We start from the raw sequence: 22,701 nt of genomic DNA, 5'->3' as shown, positions 1-22,701 counted from the left end.
GTGGCATTCTAGTAGAGGAAACGTTTGAAACGGAAGTTTTGACAAAAGTGTGTTTGCCCTGAGCTACAGTGGTGTGCTGAGCTTTAGTGTTGGTAAACATGTGTAAATAAATTAGAGGACATATTAAAAGGGTGATATTTTTCTTATGGGGAATCTTTTGCTCTTATCAGCGTGATTTAGAGGTTCTTTTTGTTTGTAGTACTATGCTTCATTTGCATCTCTCTCACACACCCACACAACTAAACACTGGGTGTGGTTCAACTCAAAAAATTGTAAAAAACAAACCAGGGCTAGCTAAATAAATAAGCACTCCACAGCATTTTTTTTTTCTCTGAAAATAAACACATTACGGTAATTCAGAACCAGTGAACTGAAATTTTCTTAATATATTTTCGCATATATTTTATTGATTAGCTTATATTGATTGTAATTCTACAATCACAGAAGACAGGGCTCAGAAATAACATTCAAAATAGAAAATTCAAGCAATATCAATAAAAGGTACAACACATTGACATATATGCTCTACTGTCTGACTGGACAAATGCACATCAGGTTTCATTTCGAAGTTATAGCTTAAAATGATTTAGCTCCAAATTTTGCTAGTTTTTCTTGGGGGTTAAACTCCTATCTACAGCTGGAAAAAGAATTCCATTGTGTCAGACTTTACCATGTTGCCATGGATGCGTTCTAAAGCACGTTAACCAATCAGCGCTAAATATACAGATATGTCAATACATAAACCCTCTAAGAACAAAAAAAGGCATTGTACATTGTAACTGAGGTACACTTGCAGAACTTTGTGAAAAGCCAATGATTCACTTGATGAGTGAGCCATCAGAATATAAGAACCAGAGGTGGCAAATATGATTCTAGAGGTAGAAATAAGGATTTTTATGTCACCAAAGTGTGAAATCAGTATTGATTTCATCAGCTGACAACAATCTATACATGTTTACCTATTCATACTACTGTATTTGTATTTATAATTATTTTTTCATAACTCATCCATTTTATTTTAAGTATACCATTTATGCCCTCCCTCACCAACACGGCGGGGGCTTGAGAAGGAGCAGACACACATATAGAAGGGTAAAAGCATGTAAAAAGCCTTCCTGTGCATCAAATACTCTTGTTCATATTGCACATCTTTTATCACTGTATTAATCACCCTTAATTATGCTTATCCAGTAACACTTTACAATATGGTTTAATTAGTTAATGCATGCATGTAGTTAACTAATTAGTTAATGCATTACTAACAATGAACACATTTTTTACAGTATTGTCATGTTTACTAATTACATTTATTAATATACTCTTGTTCATTGTTAATTCATGTTTATTCATAATACATTAACTACATTTTATTTCATGTCAACTATTGAATTAATGTTTAGAACCGTATTGTAAAGTGTTTTTATTCTAACACTGATTTGTTATTTTTGAGCAACACATACTTTGGTTGACTGCTTGTCAACTTAATTTCAAGATACTGTGAGAATATTTGATGCATACAGTGTATGTGCTTTCTCAAACATTTGAGCCTTTCCTCTAGCACCAGGTTTTGCCACTCCCGGTTAACAGTATGGCTTTAAAAAGAAAGAGCTAGCAGTATTTTCACAGAAAAGTCACAAATACAGTGTCATCAGCAGCAAGACAGTGTACAGCAGCATGTACCCTGCATGAAAAGGCAAATTGAAAACAAGCAACTCGGCAGCAAAGAATTTGAACATATCCAAAAACATCACTGGAGAGGCGTCTTCGAACTACTAGCTGTAGTACTCATTGCATCGGCTACACTAAGGTGTATTTGGATAACATTCATTGACATATTCATCAAACAGTCTTCAGCTTGATTTGTCATCATGCACAGAAAACGTTTAGGTGAAATGTGGATGAATCTTTTGAGTGTTCATGAAGCTGTTTTAAATGGAAACACTGCCCTAGTAAACAGTACTACATTTACTACATATTATATAAAATAACAAAGCAAGCATATGTATATATGACGAATTGTCTTCTATTTTATTTGTTCTCAGCAATTTGTGAGAACAGCTCACAAGATCTTTGTAGAATTAATATAGATTATAAAATATAGGGTTTTTCTAACACTAATTACAATTTGTGATTGATGTGTTTTCTGTGACAGTTGATGATGTCAGCTATATGTAAAAAAGGCCATCAAAACCATCCTTGTGTGGATGTGGAAGTGCTACTAAATGTGCTGTCAAATGGTGACAGTAGCTCATTCTTGAAACTCTTACTGAGATTCCAGCAACACAACTTCAGCTACATTTTAAAGGCATAGATACATTCAGAATAATTTAAGAGGCTTTTGTGCCTCTTTAGTCACTTCAGTATATGCAGAACATTTTGATCATCCTTCTTTGTCCATTCTACTTCCATGTGGGTTTGTTGGTCCTGCTTGAGATGGAGTCTCTAATCTGTGTGGATCTCTCTGAGAAACTGCTACTTTTAAGGGAGGGCTCTCGTCCAGACTGTGGGGGAGGTGTGTCACTGCTTCGACTGGAAGCCCGTACGCTCTGAACCCTCCTAATAGATCCCCCGAGTTTATCCTCACTCCTTGGCAAAGGTCCACTACTGACAGAGTCCATTCTACCACCAGGCAATCTCTGAGAGCTAGCTCTGGCTAAGCTCTTTGATGGTGTTGCTGTTACAGCTGGTGAGGGCAAGTCTTTCTTAGATCTGGAAGAAGATGCCACAGTGTTGCGAGCAAAGCTCGGCAAAGGCGAAGAACTTTTCAAAGCGTTGCTTGGACTGTCAGGTGTACCTCCTTCTGAGGTTCCTTGGGCCTGGGCCTGGGCCTGAGCTTGGGCCATGGCGCGCATTGTAGAACGACACATCTTTTCTTCCGGTGCTGGTTTTGAAATGTTACGAATGGGTTTGGAAATGGTTTTCTTGATGGAGGGTCTGTGTTGAGTTGAGTCCCTTGACCACCGAGAGCTGCTTGGTGTTGCTCCTCTTTGAGCTCTGGGATCCTCTGGAGGAAGGCTTGAATGTCGTGCAGGTCTACCTTGCCTTTCGCCTCTCCTGGCTGGCATGCTTTGGTCACGAAGTGGACGTCTATGTTCAATATTCTCATATCCAGGAGGCTTTTCAACTTTTCTCATGCTGCTACTAGAGCGATTCTGCCTTGTAATGGGCACCACTTTGCGCATGTTCTGAGTCTCGGTTGGTGTGAGGGTTCTTGTTGGACGGCTGGCATGAGCAATTAATTTGGATGAAGTCTTGGTTTTGACAAGCGTTGTTTTGGGGCTGCCGGTCTGGACTGCTTTCTCGCCGACTCTTCGCCCTTCAGCTGTGTCACAGCTATCAGTCTCTGCTTCTTCAGTAGTTACAGAAGGACTGACTGATTCTGGACACGCTTGATTGACCCTTCCTGCGAGTGGCTCATCACTTGACGTGGACACAAAGTGACAATTGGTGCACTCAAAGTTGGAGGAAAGGGAACTGGTGTCCTGAATAACTCTTGGAAAGCTGGCATCCTGAGACTTTGGGTTAAGTTCAGATCTTTCTTTTATCACAGGGAAACTCTCAATCTCAGAACAGTCCAACACAATGGAGCAATCCGTTTCGGTGCAGTCCATGACATAAAACCCAGATTTCTTACTAGACAGAGAGGGATCCAGGGGCAATGGGGTGTCACAAGTTGTTGAGGAAAAGGTACTAGTGTCTGCTTCCTCCCTCTGTGATGAGATCCTTGTGTCATTCCATTCTTGCTTAGGTCCTTCCTCAGAACTTTTACTAGATGGGGGTGTATCAAGGACAAATAATTTGGGAGAGCCTTCTTTCAGTTCCAGATCTGTTACAAACACTTCATGCTGGTTGTCAACAGAAACATGACTGTTATTATTGATCTGGCTGGTTATCTCAAAGGGTTGAAGGCCAGTAACTAGTTTGTGTTTCTCCACAGAAACATTCATGTGTCCAACATTTTGACCAGGTGTCCCTTGAAAGATATGCTTTGTTTTACTCAACTGAGGTGTAACTCCACCTTCAGAGAGAGAAGTGTAATTATTATTATTGTAGGGATCATTGTTCATGTTGTAGCCAAAACTTGAGTATCTAGCTAAGGGACTGATGGGTTCTGTCTCAGCCCTTGTTGAAGTTGCCAGCTTCTCTTGATAAACCTGACTCTGTGGATCCAGCTCCCTATTATCATCCTGTAAGACAAGCCATGCCATGGTCTTTCGTTGATGTTTCCTGCCTGAACGTGGCAGGCTGCTGAATTTTGTATGGTCACATGGTGAAGACCCAGATATCAGCTCTGTGTGATGGTAACGGCGGGCACTGGCAGAGCGGCCCAAAGGACTGTGGGGGCTTTGAGGTCTTGATTGAAGCAGGAAGTCCAGGAGGCCTTCTTTGGTTAGGATGTCAACATCGTTTTCGCTGCTGCTGCGAACAAAACCACCTGCCTCAGCGTTGGCTGTTCCCCAGGCACACCGTCTCTCCTCCAGTTCCCGTAAGCGACGCTGTCTAGCTTCCTCCTTCAGTTCCCTGTCCTGGTTGTCCTGCAGAAGAGTGGATAAGAGATCACTATAAGAGTTTTTTTTTTTGTTTACAGATATATGATCTGTAGGATGATTCATAAAAGCTTTAGGGACAGATGACAGATTTACTAAACAGGCCAAATTAAATTTACATTAAAGCGCAATTCTACAAAAGTGCAGACGGGGGTTGGGGGGGGGGGGTGATCTGTGTGTGATTTACTGACAATGCGCACATTAACAAAACACAGACGCAGCCAGATCATTTCCATAATGACCAACACAATCTACCAAGAGCAAAAGACATGCTTTTTTGGGTGTTAAATTATGGCACAAATACCAGTCATTCGACAAGCGCAAACTTTAGTAAATCGCATTGCGTGATTCATTTTAATACTCTCCTCCCATACATTTTGTGTCTGAAAGGGAAACTTCAACAAATGCATATTCAATACGGTCAGACTGTAAAAAACCCTGACAGTATTATTTAAAAATTTTGTGCAGCTGCAAGCTGTTAGTAAATCTGCCCTTAATGTCTTGACAAATAAACTAAATTGAATTATTACTTTTTTAAAATGTATTTTTACTTTTGCATGTTAGTTAATGTGACATGTACCTTCACAGCTTTTTTGAACTTTAGGCAGAAATCTTGGAAAATTCTAAAGCACTCGTCCAGTTTGAAGGTGTCTTTGTCTTCACAGAAGAAGTCAATGAGGGCATTGCCCTCTTTGCGCAAGTCCAGCCTGCCATGTTTAAGGTCCTGCAGGGCCTGTGAAGAGCTCTAACAAATAAAAAGAAAGCAGATGAGTCATTCTTATTGACGTAAAAATAGTTCATTCATCCATTATAGCAAATAAAATGAAAGTATAAACTTAAAACTGTTAGGACAAAAACTCTACTATGGAATTCTAATAAGGGAGTAATTCATTTACCTGCAAAAATGGATCTAGCTGCTTTTGCAGCTCATCGTCATCCTGAATCTTCTCTTCCAAGGAACGTGTTTTGACATAGAGAGAGGAAAACTCTCCTTCTATATTTTCTACTGAAATTCTGCAACAATAAAAAATTCAGAAAGTCAGAGTAAGATTGAGGAAGGGCTCATAGAAATTTTGAATACATAATGACTAATTTTTTTGAAAAAGCCAAACACTAGTGAAGTATTAGTACTAGCAGTTACATCAGAATAGTTGTTTGGTAGTTTGGTTTGATACTGCTATAGCCATAATAATAGTTAATACAATAGTAATAATAGTTCTATCATGACTCTTGGAGGGTTTGGTATGGTAGTATAAATGACAATGTTAATGTGTTTGGTTTTGATGGAATAGATCTACTGCGGCATCTGCGGAAGAAGCAGTACCGAGACTTGCTACTGTCAATACATCCACAACATGTTGCTGTATGAAATACTAATGCTGCTGCACATATAATATATAAATGACCCACATATGTAGCATACATGAATCAATAGCAGATCTATACAGGTGGAGCTGGGGAAGGTGGAGGGTTTCTGAAGCACACTGCAAACTGCTACAGCAAGCACTAGCCAAGTATTTGACTGTACAGCAGCAAGATCGTTGGCTGCTGCTAAACATAAAGAACCAGTCAGCTGCACCATGTGATGATGTCGTTATGTCACAATTGAGTAAGACTTATCGGGCTGTGCCATCTAGAGTTTCATGATAGAACTTTGGATTTAATACTGTATTAATGCAGCTTAATTTAAGGTGTTCTAAAGTTGACCAAAATTATAAAATGGTTATAATTGGGAGAAGTTAACTTTCACTTTTGTTTGCTATACACATCATAAACCAATATTGTTGTTACCTGGCTGCACTCTGAACATGCATTAGCTTCTCTGGAAACTTCAAAAGGGCCTCATCCTTTTTCTGTGCTTCCTTTGTAAGAAAAGTTACAATCAAAAGTCAAAGCAGTTAAAACAAAATGTTTGTGCTATTAAAATGACTTTTTCTTAAAACATCTACAAAAATGTATTAGCAAATCTGGAGAAAACTACAGTGTATCTGGTTTTGTCCTACTTACTAGTGCCACAAAATGGAGCAGGTTCATGCCAGGTTTGTTGGCCTTCGTGTCAGCCAGAGAGAGAAGCGAGGACAGTTTGAAGCCCACAGCATTGCCTGCATAGCCTCCCTATGAAAACACAAAGAACATCAGTCAATGTCTGGTCAGTGCTGTAAAAGCCATCAACCCTTCCTCAAGGAGTAGTTGAAAAGAAAGGGCAAAGGTGAAAAGAGGATTGGGGGAAATGTCCACAAAAAAGGGGGAAGATGAGGGGAAAAGGGTAAGTTAGCCTGGAAGGACAATATATGGAGAGAAGTCTAGAGACAGAGAGAGACTTACTGCATTCATGATATTTCCTGCTTGGAGAACCAAGTGCAGAATGGCATGGAGCTCTTCACATGTCATTAGTTCTGTGGAATAATCAATAGAAACTGAATAATCACAGGCCATTTGTTAAATGACACCACACTCTAAATGTTATTACTAGCCTTCTGTCTACAGACTAAGACATTTAAAGGAAATCTGAACACTTCATGCCAGATTTAACTTTAACAGAAAAAACTGCTGACAGCATGATCTACTGTATAGTTCAAAATAGTAATGCAAGATTAATAAAACTCAATTTGAGTTTTGCTACAGGCTCCCACCATCAATGTAATGATTAATGGAATGCCACATCTTTACGTTTCAGTACTGTTGAGGAGTAGAAAGGTCATGAGCCATTGGTTTCTGAGGCTAATACAGGCAAGGCTGAGTGACAGAGAATGACTCAGCAAAATGCACTCAACAAGAATTGAATCCTGCTAAAGGTTCATTACTGTTTATCAGCCCACACTTGACAGCAGATCTTTTAAAAGCGGCGAAATAGTGCGTAAAATTACAGGGGCTGATGAGTTTGTGTACGAGAGCGAGCATGACTGACTATTTTTTTCCCCCAGAAACCCACAGTATGGTCCACAGAGATCAAAATAAAAGGCATGAGTATGACTCCTCAAAATGTTTTGCCTGCTTAGCTAAAAAAAAATGACAATTATTGCTCCAGATTAAAGAATAAGAAAACATTAAAAAAATGACATAAACGTCAGAACTATGTTCAGAGTATGTTCTTACCTTCAGTAGCCTGACGCACAATGTTAATCTCACGACTCATGGCCACACAGGATGGAACAAACTCTTCCTGAAGTACCATAGCCTCAATACGCACATCAAAGCTTTAAAAGTGAACAAACAATATTAATTGACCTATCTTTTGTTAGATATTTTGATCTAAGAGATCTTGTGCATCTCTTACCGTGGCACGTGAATCAGCAGGAACATGAAGGAATCAACCAGCGTCAGCTTATTTGGGTCTCCTTTGAATGCCCTCAGTCTTTTCACCTAGTGAATATAGTTAAACTCAAACAGAAAGCATATGTACTAAAGAATGCCCAATTTATTAGTACCATTTTTATTTTATTACTTGATTGGATTTATTGTAGATGCAAATGTTTTTTTTAAAATATAGAGTCCTTTGATGGCATCTAACAAATAATGTTAATTATTGAAGCACTAATAATTTGGTAAATTAATCTTTAGCAAACAGCAAACGTAATGCCCATTTTTTATACTGTATATTATGTTGAGATGACAATAGTATACATTTTAATTTCTGCCATGTATCAATTACTGTATATAACACATTATTATTAGCATTGGTATTGCCCAGAATTTTAAAGTTGGTGGTGCCTCCCTAATTTATACCTCAACACAGACCCATTCATCTTATTAAAGATTACAGATATTAAGGCCCTATTGACCAATATATATATAAAATTATGCTTTGGCAGTGTTGTTAATGTTAACTAAAACTCTTAAAAATAGTTTTTGTCTTTTAACAAAAATAAATTTAGCTGAAATAAAATAAATTATAAATATTACCTAAAACAAAACGTACACTTAAGCAAAAAATTAGAAATGTTGACTTGTGTCACGGTGCGTGCGTGCAAAAGCAAAGTCTTTAATAATAATGCTCAGGCAGGGCAATTCACAGACAGGAATGGTAGGAACACACTAGGTAACCTTGTAGCCGGACACCAGAACACAGAACACAAACCAACTAATAAAGACAGGTTAACGAGACATAGACAGGTGATGGGAATAACACTAATGACAGGAACACCAAATATGGGTATATGGGAGAAAGCAAGACAGACAGAATGACAGGGGTGTAACATTACTCCCCCCTCCCGGAAGGTGCGACCCGCCCGGTAGACAAGGAATGAAGAAATAAGTGGACTGGTAGGCGGAACAAAAGGATGGAGAGGGCTGTAAAACAAAAGGTCTATGCAGGAGGAGGCTTCGGCGGAGGACGGACTCCCGGGAGGAGGACGATCAACAGAGTCCAGGGTGGATCCGACGGAGGTAGCAGCCAAAGAGGAGACAGAAGGGTCCAAGGTTGATCAGACGGAGGGAGGAGCCAAGGAGGACACAGAAGGGACCCGGAGCAGGAGGAGCCAGGTGAGACCCAGGCCGCAGCCATGATGGTAGCCCACAGCAGAGCCGACACAGGGAGAAGCCATGGTGGAGGAAGGGCTGATGACTCCAGGGGCCCAACCGATGGAGGCAGAGCAAGTGGAGGTAGAGCCCGAGGTGGAGACGGAGAGCCGATGATCCGGGGCGACACCGAGGATCCTGATGGCCAAGGCAGAGTAGTGGAGTCCTGAGGCGATTGCAGGATGACGACCGAGGGAGCCCGGTGGTGCTGGTGGGCCGATGGGCGACGGTGGAGACGAGGGAGCTGAGAGCCGGGGTGGAGCTGCAGGGTTCGGAGGGCCGAGGTAGAGTCTGAGACTCTGAGGCTGAAGGCAAAGACGAGGGATCCTCCAGCTATGACGCCGATGGAGACTGGCAGACCCGCGGTGAGCCCACCGCACAGATGGTGGGCTAAGGGTGAGCAGAGGGGCTCTCAGGAGATGGCAGCCAGCAATGGTGTGGCTGAACCAGCATGGCAGACAGGAGTAGGCAAAAGAGGGAGGGAGGGTGGGAAAACTTGATCCGGGCGGATGATATCTGAGCAGAAGTCAATTAAATCCAGTGTGGTAAGGTCCAGTGCAGGCTAACCCTCACCGTTCGTGCAGTGGGCGAAGCCACCCTCGTCACAATCCCCCGTGGCAAGCTCTGTTGCCGGCTCATGCACCTGGTCTGATGGTGCCGGCTCGGGCTCCGAGATGATCCTCAGCTCTGGGTGAGCTCTTGTTTCCACGATGGCTCGTTGGTCACGTCGGGCTTGGGCTCTCCGTCAGCGGTGGGCTCGGGCTGTGGCTCTGTTCTCTGAGGTGATGGAGGGCTGGGCACTGGGTCTGGAGTGGGGCTGGTGTCGTCCTTCACGGTCTGCACCCACTCGATATAGGTGGCGACGCTCTCCCGAGGACCATCCCTGGACAGCTGTGCATTAGTGGTGGTGTTAAGTCCAGCTCGATAGAAAGTACAGGGGTAGCTGTCCGGGTAGTGTGTCATGGGGTCAAGGAACACAAAGTCTTTAATGTGGTCCTCGAGAGAGCGATTCCCCTGCTCCAGAAGAAGGATGAGGACAGACGGGTCGTTCATGGTGAAATAAACAAAACAAACACAAAAAAAATAAAAAAATAAACGCGGGGTAGTACGCCGCTTACTTCACTGTTGTTTGGTACGGCTATCTGTCACGGTGCGTGTAGGAAGGCGCAACATGAAGTTGCAGCAAAAGTAAAGTCTTTAATAATAATCCACAGGCAGGGCAATTCACAGACAGGAATGGTAGGAACACACGCACACACTAGGTAAGCTTGTAGCCAGACACCAGAACACTGAACAAAAACCAACTAATAAAGACAGGTTAACAAGACATAGACAGGTGATGGGAATAACACTAATGACAGGAACACCAAATATGGGCATATGGAAGAAACCAAGACAGACAGAATGATGGGGGTGTTACACCTTGGCTACTAATTGATATTAAATAAGTTACTAATAAAATAAGTACTAACATTACTAAAATATAAAGGGATATAAAAATGTATTTAAGTAAAACATATATAAAATCTAAACTAAACAAACTGACAAAATTATGCGACAAAATTACTAAAACTTAAACTAAATTTAAAATGAAAACTGAAAAACTAATTCAAAGTGTTAATAAATACTAAAAATAAAATACTAAAACAACACTCGGCCCTGGTACACCTGTATTAGCAATTTGTCTCCAGCAACCATTTGTGACTGCATTTCATTGAGGGGAGAGTCTGACTTTGCGACCATATACTTCACTTAATACATTAGTGCGTCACTGCATGTTGATATCAAAAACTTATTTTGGTGTAATGGTTATTTATTACATAGTCTTTTGATGTTGTCTGGGATACATTAGGATGCATTAATGCAGCAAATACAATGTGACAATACTGTATGCATCTTTAACTGCCAGCAAATGTGGTTTGAGGGATTTAATTCATTTGTTTATAATACACACTGTGTAATACATCTCATTTACTCCTTATATATTGCTGTCCATTTGTGATGAGGCAGATGTTAATAGCAGGTGCCATACACAAAAAATGGAGTTATAAACAAATATTAAACAAATTCTATGCATTCGAATTCTCACCTCCTCTGCTTCAGGTAAAAGTTTGAGCAGTTCCTTCAGTGGTTCAGCTCCATACTGCTTACTGTTGCCCAGACGGATGTCTTCTATTATTGCATGATTGGACCTGAGGGTAAAAAAAAAACAAAGTGTAAAATTATGTTTATACTTGTATAATGCAGGTATTTTGGGTCCCACTTTATATTAGGAGTCTTTAATTACTATGTATTTACATTACGTTAACCATAAGGTAAGGTTAGGGGTATATTTTACTACATAATAGCAATTACACTAACTGTATACAAGTCTGTATTTTTCATGAAAGTGTTTCATAATAGCAATAAACAAAGAATTAAATGATTACAATTAATTGGCCTACAGATTATATAGAATAATCAAACTACTTAGTAGTCCATTAAGATACTGTACAAATCTAAACAAATTATGGTGCCCACAAATCCCCATTACCAAACAGATATAAAAAAATTGAATATCCAACATTTAAAAAAATTCATAGATCACTATTACTGGTGTAACAGTATATATAATTTAACTTCAAAATTGTTGAGATGGAATAAATCTCACAAATTACAATTTTCAGATTAAAATAGTAACAAGTGCATCACCACTGTTGTGTTGAGATGATATTTAGTTTTATGATCAAGGGGAAATGATCTTGCACTGCATTTTACTCTACAACCCTGTTGTAGTTAAAGGACTAGTTCACCCAGTCATTATTTACTCATAGTTTATCCAAAACTGTCTTGCAAGTTGATATTATAAATGTTGGTAACCAAACTATTAGTTTAAAATTGTATTAATGGTGGACAATAAAGCCCCTACACAAACAGTTGACAGAAGCCATTTTCCATACTTTGAAACTCACTGTGTGGTTACCAAGATTCTTCAATGACATGAGGAACAACATTAGGGTGAATAAAGGAAGACAGAATTTCATTTTTGGGTGAACTAGCCCTTTAAAGACACCTAGTAAAACAAAGGGGTATGAACTTTTAAACACACACATGCATGAAACACAATGATTTTTAAACAGTTAACTACAGATTTATTGATTAATTGATTGCCAGAAGTGACCACAAGATGTATACTGTCCCTCTGGAAATATGCACTGAGTACATTTTAGCTGTTTTGTTACAAGTTTTATTGATTATTTCTGTCCGATCGCTACCACTTTGTGTATTTAAATGGGGAGTCATCGCAGCTAACACCAGTAAAGTATGGAGTGCCACAAGGATCTGTCCTAGGTCCTCTACTATCTTCAATTTACATGTTACCCCTCGGTAATATTATTAGGAAATATGGGATTAGTTTCCATTGTTATGCTGATGACACTCAACTATATATTTCAACAAGACCAGATGAAACTTCTAACTTAGCAAAATTAACAGAATGTGTTAAAAATGTGAAAGACTGGATGACCAATAATTTTCTACTGTTAAATTCAGATAAGACTGAGATATTACTTATTGGACCAAAAAAGAGTACACAGAATCTCTTAAACTACAACTTGCAACTAGACGGATGTACTGTTGTTTCCTCTACAGTCAAAAATCTGGGTGTTATATTAGACAGCAACCTGTCTTTTGAAAATCATATTTCCTATGTTACTAAAACAGCATTCTTCCATCTTAGAAACATTGCTAAGCTACGGAACATGTTACCTGTTTCTGATGCAGAAAAATTAGTTCATGCATTCATGACGTCTAGACTGGACTATTGTAATGCACTACTAGGTGGTTGTCCTGCTTCTTCAATAAATAAGCTACAGGTAGTCCAAAATGCAGCTGCTAGAGTCCTTACCAGGTCAAGAAAATATGATCATATTACCCCAATTTTACAGTCTCTACACTGGCTACCTATTAGGTTCCGTATCACTTACAAAATATTACTTCTTACCTATAAGGCCCTTAATGGTTTAGCTCCTGCATACCTAACTAGTCTCCTACTACGCTACAATCCCTCACGCTCCCTAAGGTCACAAAACTCTGGACTTTTGGTAGTACCTAGGATAGCAAAGTCCACCAAAGGAGGGAGAGCCTTTTCACATTTGGCTCCCAAACTCTGGAATAGCCTTCCTGATAACGTTCGGGGTTCAGACACACTCTCTATGTTTAAATCTAGATTAAAGACTCATCTCTTTAGCCAAGCATTCACATAATGTATCTCATAACGTTGTACTTCAGTTACATCTGATCAAATGCACATTAATATTCTTCAGCTTGGGCTAAACACATCATTTTTGTTTGGTTGGAAGTTGGAACAGCAGCTACGCTAATTATTTCTCTATTTGTTTCTCTGTTTCTGCCACGGGATTTCCATCCCGTGGTAACTAGGATTTACTAGATTCAGTCTGGATTCAGAAGAAGAGATGATGCCGACACCTCAGAGGACCGCAGATGATGCCAGCCTTGAAACAACATACAGCACTACATAATTTTCTTACAAGTTTGATCACAGCACATAATCATTGCAATTAGTGTTCATCATCTGTTTGATTACACAGTTACTGATTTTAACATTTATATCATATGTACATCGACTTGACATACAGTATTCACCACTAAATACTAAAATTACTAAATATATTGTAGTAGCCTAAACTTTTGTACAGCGCTTTGCAACGATTCGTATTGTGAAAAGCGCTATACAAATAAACTTGAATTGAATTGAATTGAATTAATAAAACAATAAATGAATATGTCTATAAACAATGATTCATTCAAATATAAATAATAAGTCAAAAAGTTGTGAAAATATTGCACAAACATGATAAGTACATTGCTTGTTTTTTTAATGCACACTGTAAAAAATGACAGTGATTTTAATGGTAAAAGACTGTATAAATGCTACATTAAAAATTATTTGGTTAATGGCAAGTTCCCCTGTATTGGTATTACATGTAATTTTACGGTAATACACAGTTTTTGGAAGCAAAAAAGAATGTATAATTTACAGCGAATAACCATAAATTGACATTCCCAGATGTTTTTTCATTGAAATAACTGTTTTTTCTTATCAGTTGTGTACATTAGGGTTGTATGTTACATCTAATGTTCTCAAATTAATGTCTACATTATTTCAGTTTCATGTATGTTACCATGATGGTGTTAAGTGTTTGTGTGAATGGCACTATGCATCTTCTATATATGTTAGTATTTAGAAGCTGCTTGTGATAGGCTTTGGTTCATCATGTGACTTTCTCATCACCACCTGCTTTTTGTGGTTATCAGTGTATTACAAAGGTACAAAACAGATTTCAGCACTTCCATAGGTTTGTATATTAACAATATATCATTAAGAAATTATGGTATTTAAATGTAAATTTAAGTTAAATCTGTAAAACCTAAAATGTTACTGCCAAAATGTATATGGTAAAGTTCTGGCACCCACAGCCACCAGTTTTTTACTATAATTTTTTTGAATTTTGAACGTCTAGGAAAAATTGTAACACTGTCTCTTGCATGAGTGACTCAGCAGTGTGAATGACTCACAGTATCTGATCAACCCTATTATACATGACCACACATTGAATACACACAAACATCGAAGACAAACCTTAATATGATATAAATAACTGATCACAGAAAAAAAAACATTGTCTTTTGCATAATCATTTATTGACATGCTGCCTTTGAAGATGTTGAAATACCTGTTCAAAAATAAACAAAAATCCTGTTGACACAGGACACATCCATCTTCACTTGCCCATTTCACCTTGCAACATGTCTGATGTAAACTTACCTTGTGTCCTTTTTTATTTGTAACTAGTACTCATCCCAGTGAATGTATATGGGATCCTCATGTGAACTTCCAAGTATCAATCAGAACCTGAAAGCTATTGATCTTTACACAAGAGCATCGGATTTCCCTTGACCACCAGATCGTATTTCTGTGCTGGAGTACATGCACACTTGGGGTTTTACACATGATAACACTGAGAAACTTACTTCTTGAACTGTTTGAGGAAAATTCCAATGTTCATTCCTCTCTTAGAGTCCAAGATGCTGATCTGAAAAACAGAGGAAAAGATGTTAATTAAAACGGATGGAAAGATACACAAAGGACTGTGTGTGTTCTGGCAGAGATGTAATTCCATTCAAATTTTTAGGCCGTCAGGTTTTTGTGGCACGTTAATTTGAATGCAACATCCAAATAAATAAAACTGGTGTCTCTGATGGAACAAGATTATCATATAAAAGAAAAGCAAGGTTAACTTTATTTTACAATGTTCTTACACATTACATATACTTTATAATAATATATTAATACAGTAAATTATACATAATTACTAATGTAACTACCCCTAACCTACCCCAAATCCTAAACTCTAACTCTATAGTAAGTACATTGCTCTATAGCAAGTTAAAGGGATAGTTCACCCAAAAATGAAAATTTGATGTTTATTTGCTAACCCCCAGGGCATCCAAGATGTAGTTGACTTTGTTTCCTCAGAAAAACACAAACGAAGATTTTTAACGAAAACCGGTGCAGTCTGCCAGCCATATAATGGATGTGGATGGGCACCAAACCTTTAAAAGTAAACAAAAACATGCACAGACGAATCCAATCCAAATTACACCCTGCGGCTCGTGACGATACTATAATGTTCTAAGACACGAAACGATCGTTTTTTGTGAATGTAATGAACAGTATTTATATCATTTTTTACATTTGATACACAGCCACGTCCATCTGTCATGAGCACAAGCTTGTCATCTGGCTCGTTACATGTGAACACGCTCTGGCGTAGAATACGCAAACGCCGTAAGGGGAAATCAGTGAAAAGTCCCGGATGAGTTTACGCAAGCAAACGTAATCTTTTAGCTTTAAATCAGTTTGAACAATCAGGATAAGCGCAAGTAATTACCATTTTGAATAGCCGCTATACCCACAATCTCTGTGCTCTATGTAAACAATAGCCGCTTTTCCACTGTCGGGCCAGTGCGAGCCAGTGCTAAGAGCGTGCCGGGCGGGGCCAATGGCCTCAAGTCGCAAGCACCAAGGCCAAAAGTAAGCTGCGTTTCCATTATCGAGCCAGTAGTCTCGCTGCGCAAACCTAAAGCCCACCCTTAACACACCTCCTTGGATCAAACGTCACGAAACCCCTCCCCTTTCAGCGGGAAGATTGAAAGTAAGTCAGGTAGGCCACCATAGTCTGATCATCGAACGAACAAAATGGAGAGAACCGAAGCGGCTGTTTGTTTGCTCCTTTTGGTGTTTTCTTGGTGGAAGATGAGGCAGCGAAACCAAGATGCGAAGATCAGTGATGCGTGGGTTGATCCAAAATGAGCGGGTGCCTGTGGTCACCCGCGGTTACGAGTCATCCAAAAATATTTTTAATGATATTCGGGTCGCGGTCGGTAGGGTCGTTTGAAATAAAGATGCCAAACCTTTGTAATTTATATAGTACTAGACAATTTTCTATGAAATACATAGACCTACACTTTATTGGCTGAATAATATTTACCTTTTGAATGTTGAGCATTATTAACTGTTGAATAAATGCTGACGCGGGACAAAATGCCAGATTTTAGCTTGTAGTCTATATATATTTAGGGCTATAGGCTAATCTTTTTCTTAACTTTTATTACACTGTAGATCGAAATAAAATAATTCTTGATCATATTTAACATCGGAGAATCAGTGATATAATTTAGAGTACTTTGAAAACGAAACTATTTAAATCTGTATAAAGGAAAGATAAAATAAATCACAACAAGAACAATCTGTATTCTTCTTGTAATTAATAACATTTTTTTTGACAAAATTACCTAATTAATGTCAGGTACAGTATTTTCTTTTTTTTTTTTTTTTTTGTGGTCCGGGATGCGAGTCACTGGCGAAGATGGAGGCTCAGCATGCTCCTCGGCCCAAATGCTTAGAAGAGCCCTGGTATCTTCCACAGACCAGTACTAATGATTCTCCATTTTAAGTTTTTGACTTCTTTGCACGACCAAATACTGTGAAATGCGCATCTTACCGCAGACACACTTTTACCTGACTACACGCTTACCGGAACTTTGCATAAACTACGCCTTTCACATTAACCACGCCTCGGGCCGAAAAACCTGGGCCATTGGCCCTGAGGAAGCACCGACGAGGCACGATCAGGCCCCGGAAGTGACAGTGGCCCTGGCACGAACTAGCACGCCCGCTTTTGGCCCGTCAGTGGAAACGCGGCTAATGAGTGTCGTATACATTATGCCAGAGCGCGTTCACATGTCAAGAGCCGGATACTAAACTCGTGTTCAGGACAGATGGACGTGGCTGTGTATCAAAGGTAAAAAATGATATAAATACTGTTCAGTTTCTCACAAAAAAATGATTGTTTCGTGTCTTAGGACATTAATGTATCGTCACGAGCCACAGGGTGTAATTTGGATTTGTCTGTGCATGTTTTTGTTTACTTTGAAAGGTTTGGTGCCCATCCACTCATATTATTTGGCTGACAGACTGCACCGGTTTTCGTTAAAAAAATTTGTTTGTGTTCTGCTGAGGAAACAAAGTCACCTACATCTTGGATGCCCTGGGGGTAAGCAGATACACATCAAATTTTCATTTTTGGGTGAACTATCCCTTTAAAGCTGTAGTCAGTAACTTTCTTTGTGTTTATAATTTACAAAATGTATATAATAACTAAGTGAATACATCAAGAATCCATTTTCCAAATTGTGGTTTTGCCTTATCCTGAATCACTATGGTACACATATAATAGGTTTTTATTTTCAGACTATTTTAGACTAGTTCTGGTAGGAACTGCTGTGGAATAGCCCAGGATCCTCTGCAAGATACATGCAGTTCTAGAGCGACAAAAGTTCTGGACTGCAGCTTTACATAATATTACTCAGTAATTAAAGGTATAATTACACTGTAACAAGAACACCTTAAAAAGTGTATCCAAAAAGGGCAGATTATCAGAACAGTAACACTTTACAATATCTCAGAGTTCTACAGTCTCTCAGAACTCAGTTTGTGACATGCATAATGAACACAAAGCACTCCATGTTCACCTTGTTGTTACATTTGCTTTTCAAAACATTTTTGGCTTCTGCAAGTTTCCATACAAATTGAGCAGAGTGAGGACTGAAAATTATTATAGCAAAAATATAAGCCTTGAGTGCAATGCAACATGAAAGTGAACAACTTACAAAAGAAACATATATCGTAATAAAATTAAACATTTTATGATGATGATGATGATTATTATTATTATTTATGACCCAGGACCACAAAACCAGTCATACGGGTCAATTTTCTTTGAATTTGAGATTTATACATCATCTGAAAGCTGAATAAATAAGCTGGAACTGGAAATAATTTGAAAACCTGGAATCTGAGGGTGCAAAAAAATCTAAATGTTGAAAAAATGAAGTTAATGCATATTACTAATCAAAAATTAGGCTTTGATATATTTACGGTAGGAAATTTACAAAATATCTCCATGGAACATGAACTTAACTTAATATTCTAATGATTTTTGGCATAAAAGAAAAATTTATAATTTTGACCCATATAATGTATTTTTGGCTATTGCTACAAAAATGTAGGGCAAACAGTTTGACTATTTATTGCATGTTGTTATTATTCTCGTTATTTCTCTATAGCTAATGAACCAGATGTCTCACCCATAGGCTTACTTCCATGTTGAAAATGAAGGTAGACACTTTTTAAAGTTTTTTTTCTTTAACATCAGCACCAGGAAACCCTTGGTAGTGACTCTGCGCTCATGAGATCATTGACTAACTAACATGAAAGCCATTTTAGTGGCAACTGAACATACACACAATCTGTCACTCTCTAGCACACACATTTACACGACCCGTGTGTGATACGTGTAATTTGTGACGCATCACAAACTACAAAGGAGTAGCTGGGCGGTGTCTGAAATTACAAACGAGACCACATGCATGGTCCACACCACCTCAGACAAACAATACAGAAGCTTCATCAGATCTGCACAGGATCGCTTGGTGCCTTCGTGGATAATTACAAAGCTACTCAGACCAGCGGCAACCACACAAAACAACACAAAAACACAGCTGGTCGTTTAGACACAAAAAGGCAAGCTCACGGGAGCATATGTTTTGGGTTTTGAGTTGCACACACCTAATAATCTTTCTTATAAGCTAGTAAAAAAGATGCTTCATACATGATAGGAAACATATTCAAATATATTTACAGCATCTAAAATGTTAAAGGCATTTGAAGTATGTATAAATAGCTTTTGAAACATAAAAAACCCTATATTAATTCTTTATATTATTATTACTGTTATGTATTTTTAAGCCCTAATTTACTCCTACTTTAAGCATAAACATTTCTTTGCAATAACAAAAACATATAATTGTTATAAACTGTTTTAATACCAAATCAGGTAAACATATTAAAATCATAATAATAACATAAAATTCTCCTATTAATTCCATGATGTGTTGTATGAACAAGATTCTTAAATATTGTTTTCGGTTGACTGATTTAGATTTTTTTCAATAGATTTTCATTGATTTTCAATTTCTAAAGTTACTTATACTGTAGAGAAAATGCTTACTTTTTCTGTGTAGTTAAATATGTTGTAAATACATTAAAAACAAACATTTTGGTGTCTGTGCAAACATACAAAAAAGTATGTGTGCTAGAACCACACTTAATGTACAAATAACAACAATTACTAATGAAATCATGTTGAATATAAAGTTCCACTGGATCTTGTAAAGTAACTTAATGTAGTAAATGTATTATAGCTCAATTATAAACAATGCAAATACTTCAGTAATGTAAAGTTTTTGTTAGCTTGCACTTACAGCATTTATTTTTGTAAGTGGAATAACTCAGTTGAGAAGATAAATGTGACCCTGGAACACAAAACCAGTCATAAGGGTAATTTTTTTTTTTTAAATTGAGATTTATACATCATCTGAAAGCTGAATAAATAGCTTTCCATTGATGTATGGTTTGTTAGGATAGGAAAGTTGTCAAAATGACATTTTTAGCAATGCATATTACTAATCAAAAATTAAGTTTAGATATATTTATGATAGGAAGTTTACAAAATATCTTCATGGAACTTGATCTTTACTTAATATCCTATTGATTTTTGTCATTAATTTTGACCCATTCAATGTATTTTTGGCTATTGCTACAAATATACCAGTGGCTACTTAAGACTACGTAAGACCAGTGGCTACAATTTTGATGTTCTTTAAGTGTTGATTATGGGATTTGGGTCTCAGATCTTAAAAAAATCTGTGATCCAAGTCTACTGTATGTGTGATTGTAGTGTACACTGCAAATGTTCAACATCTGATTTTCCTAATATCCTTTCTACAGATTAACTAGATCAAATTACACTGACTTCTAAAGGCAACAGATAGAAGGCAAAGGAACTACAGTGGAAGCTATTCAAAAGTCAGAGAAAACAAAAGGAGAATCTCAAACCTAAGAGATAGATGATATATTGATAGCCATATCCATACCAGATCATAGGTAAACAACAAAAAATTACACCAACAAATTCCAGCCAGATGATCATGTGGCCCACATTATGCCTAGTTTGCCTACCTATTGTTAAACACAAATAATTGTGGGATAAGATTGTTTTCTGCCATTGTACTCCACTGTATATGACATTTGGTGTCAAAATACAGATTTTTAAGGTTAAACTTTCTAAAACGTATATTAATATTTAATATTGGCCAACATCAATACATAAGCAATAACTGGTAATTATTGTTTATCAATGACACACAGTTTCCACACTGGTGCATTCCTAATATCCGACAGTGCTTAAATCAAAGTTGTGCTATTCAGTCATTTAAAAAAAAAAAAAAAAATTCAAATGAAATAGTCTTAAACCTGCTGGGAATGCAAATCATACGCCTACCATGTACAGACAAAATTAATTACACTGTTTTACCAGCTTAAATGTAGATATTCCAAGCAATGACTTAGTTTTACTCACCTCATCCTTGCTCTCCTTAAATGAACCTCTGGATCTTCCAGCACGAGGATGTCCACTGCTTGTCTGGGTTCGAACCTCCTCCTGCTGGCCGAAGAGCTCCTCCACTGTCCTCACGTCAATTTGATACTGCTGCTGTCTTACTGCTAGAGTCCAAATATTTGGTTTTCCCCGAACCTTCTCCTCAGGAATGGTTTTCCAGAAGAAGCTCCGCACCCGTCGTTTCTTGCGTGAAGCATGACCGGGATTGCCTGATGCCTGGGGTGGTGGTGGAGGAGGTGGAGGTGGTGGTGGAGGTGCAGCTGGAGGGCAGGAAGTGCTGTCATGTCCATGACTAGGGTCATTTGAGGAGGTTGTAGAGGGTTCAAATGGCAGTGGATTCACTATTGGTTTGGTACAGTCGCTTGCCGACTCCTCCACAGCAGTCACACTTGCCATGACAAGCATTACATTAGCATTGACACCAGTCCTGGAGGGCCAGGCTGAGAGGGGAAATTGTGAGGGTCTGTTTCCACAAGACCCCTTTTATACAACACCTAACAAATTGGGACAGCCTCTTTGTTTGATTCTAGGTGGCGTCTGTTGGAGTCCCAAGGTCTCTCTCATTCATAGTCACAAATACAACTAATGAGTTTCCTCTAGCAGAATTTGTGCAGAGATCATTGTTAATTATAATTTAGTGCAAAGAATTTAGAATTGAACATTTTCACAAACCGTCAACTGATTCATGGCTCTAGCAATAATGAGAAATGATGGACGCAGGTGTTTTGCAATCCCCTAAGGCCAATGTCTTGACATTCTCAAATATTTTGTCTTCACTTCTTCTACCTAGTCCCATAATGCTGAGCTGTTGCTTCCAAAATCTTGCCCACTGCGGTGCGGTCAGAGGTCGAACACTTGGAACTGCAAGAAGGACAAAACACACACATACAAAATTTGAATTACTGAGGTGCAGTCAAGCGAAGGAACTTGGAACCTAAAAACAGAGGAAATGAGAAAGTAACAGACATCAAAAGAGATGTGGTTGTACACTCAAGGAAAGGTCCCAGCAGGAAAACGCCAAATGCTATTGTTCACTGGGGCCAGCCTGCTATGTGTAAAAATGATCTTGACAGATGAATCAAATCTTCACTAATGAAAACCCACACAGTGAACTTTCAAGGGATTTGTACATCTCATGGCAAAAAATTGGCAACTTACCATCAGTTACCTTTACATAACATACTTTAGTTACGTAACACACAGTTCATTAAGTTTGGTGCTTATTTTAAAAGTTTTTTATTTTTTTTTATTTTTTTATGAAGAGTCAACTGAATTACTAGTTTTATCATGACAACTTTAGCATGCTAATGCACATGACAGTGTTAATGTATTTGGTCTTGGCGGAATAGATCTGCTATGCTGCTTCTGATTGCTGCTGCTGTTGGTTATTGCTGTTGTTGTAGATTATTGCTGCTGCAAAGCAAGTACAGGAAATTGCTACTGCCAATACATTCACAGATATGATGTTGTGAGTATTTCAGACATACTACTGCTGCACAAATAACATATATAATAACCTGTAGCAGATCTATACAGGTGGAGCTGGGGAAGGT

General features: G+C 38.4%; 1 protein-coding gene across 1 annotated transcript; it reads right to left on the bottom strand.

Moving 5' to 3' along the window:
• Nucleotides 1-376: 376 nt before the first annotated feature.
• On the bottom strand, nt 377-21,981 carry fhdc1 (FH2 domain containing 1). The gene is made up of 11 exons (XM_073842285.1): nt 21,110-21,981; nt 15,099-15,160; nt 11,155-11,257; nt 7,825-7,910; nt 7,644-7,744; nt 6,873-6,943; nt 6,555-6,662; nt 6,339-6,409; nt 5,444-5,561; nt 5,128-5,292; nt 377-4,535 (listed from the first exon to the last, which is right to left on the bottom strand). The coding sequence occupies exons 1-11, from the start codon at nt 21,551-21,553 to the stop codon at nt 2,400-2,402; spliced, it is 3,465 nt and encodes a 1,154-aa protein (XP_073698386.1). The 5' UTR covers nt 21,554-21,981; the 3' UTR covers nt 377-2,399.
• Between the last annotated feature and the right edge of the window lie 720 nt (nt 21,982-22,701).

The sequence above is a fragment of the Garra rufa genome, chromosome 6 (genome assembly GCF_049309525.1).
Source record: "Garra rufa chromosome 6, GarRuf1.0, whole genome shotgun sequence".
NCBI classification, from domain to species: Eukaryota; Metazoa; Chordata; class Actinopteri; order Cypriniformes; family Cyprinidae; genus Garra; species Garra rufa.
Note: the sequence above shows the minus strand (reverse complement) of the source record. Positions and strands in the feature narration are given on the sequence as shown.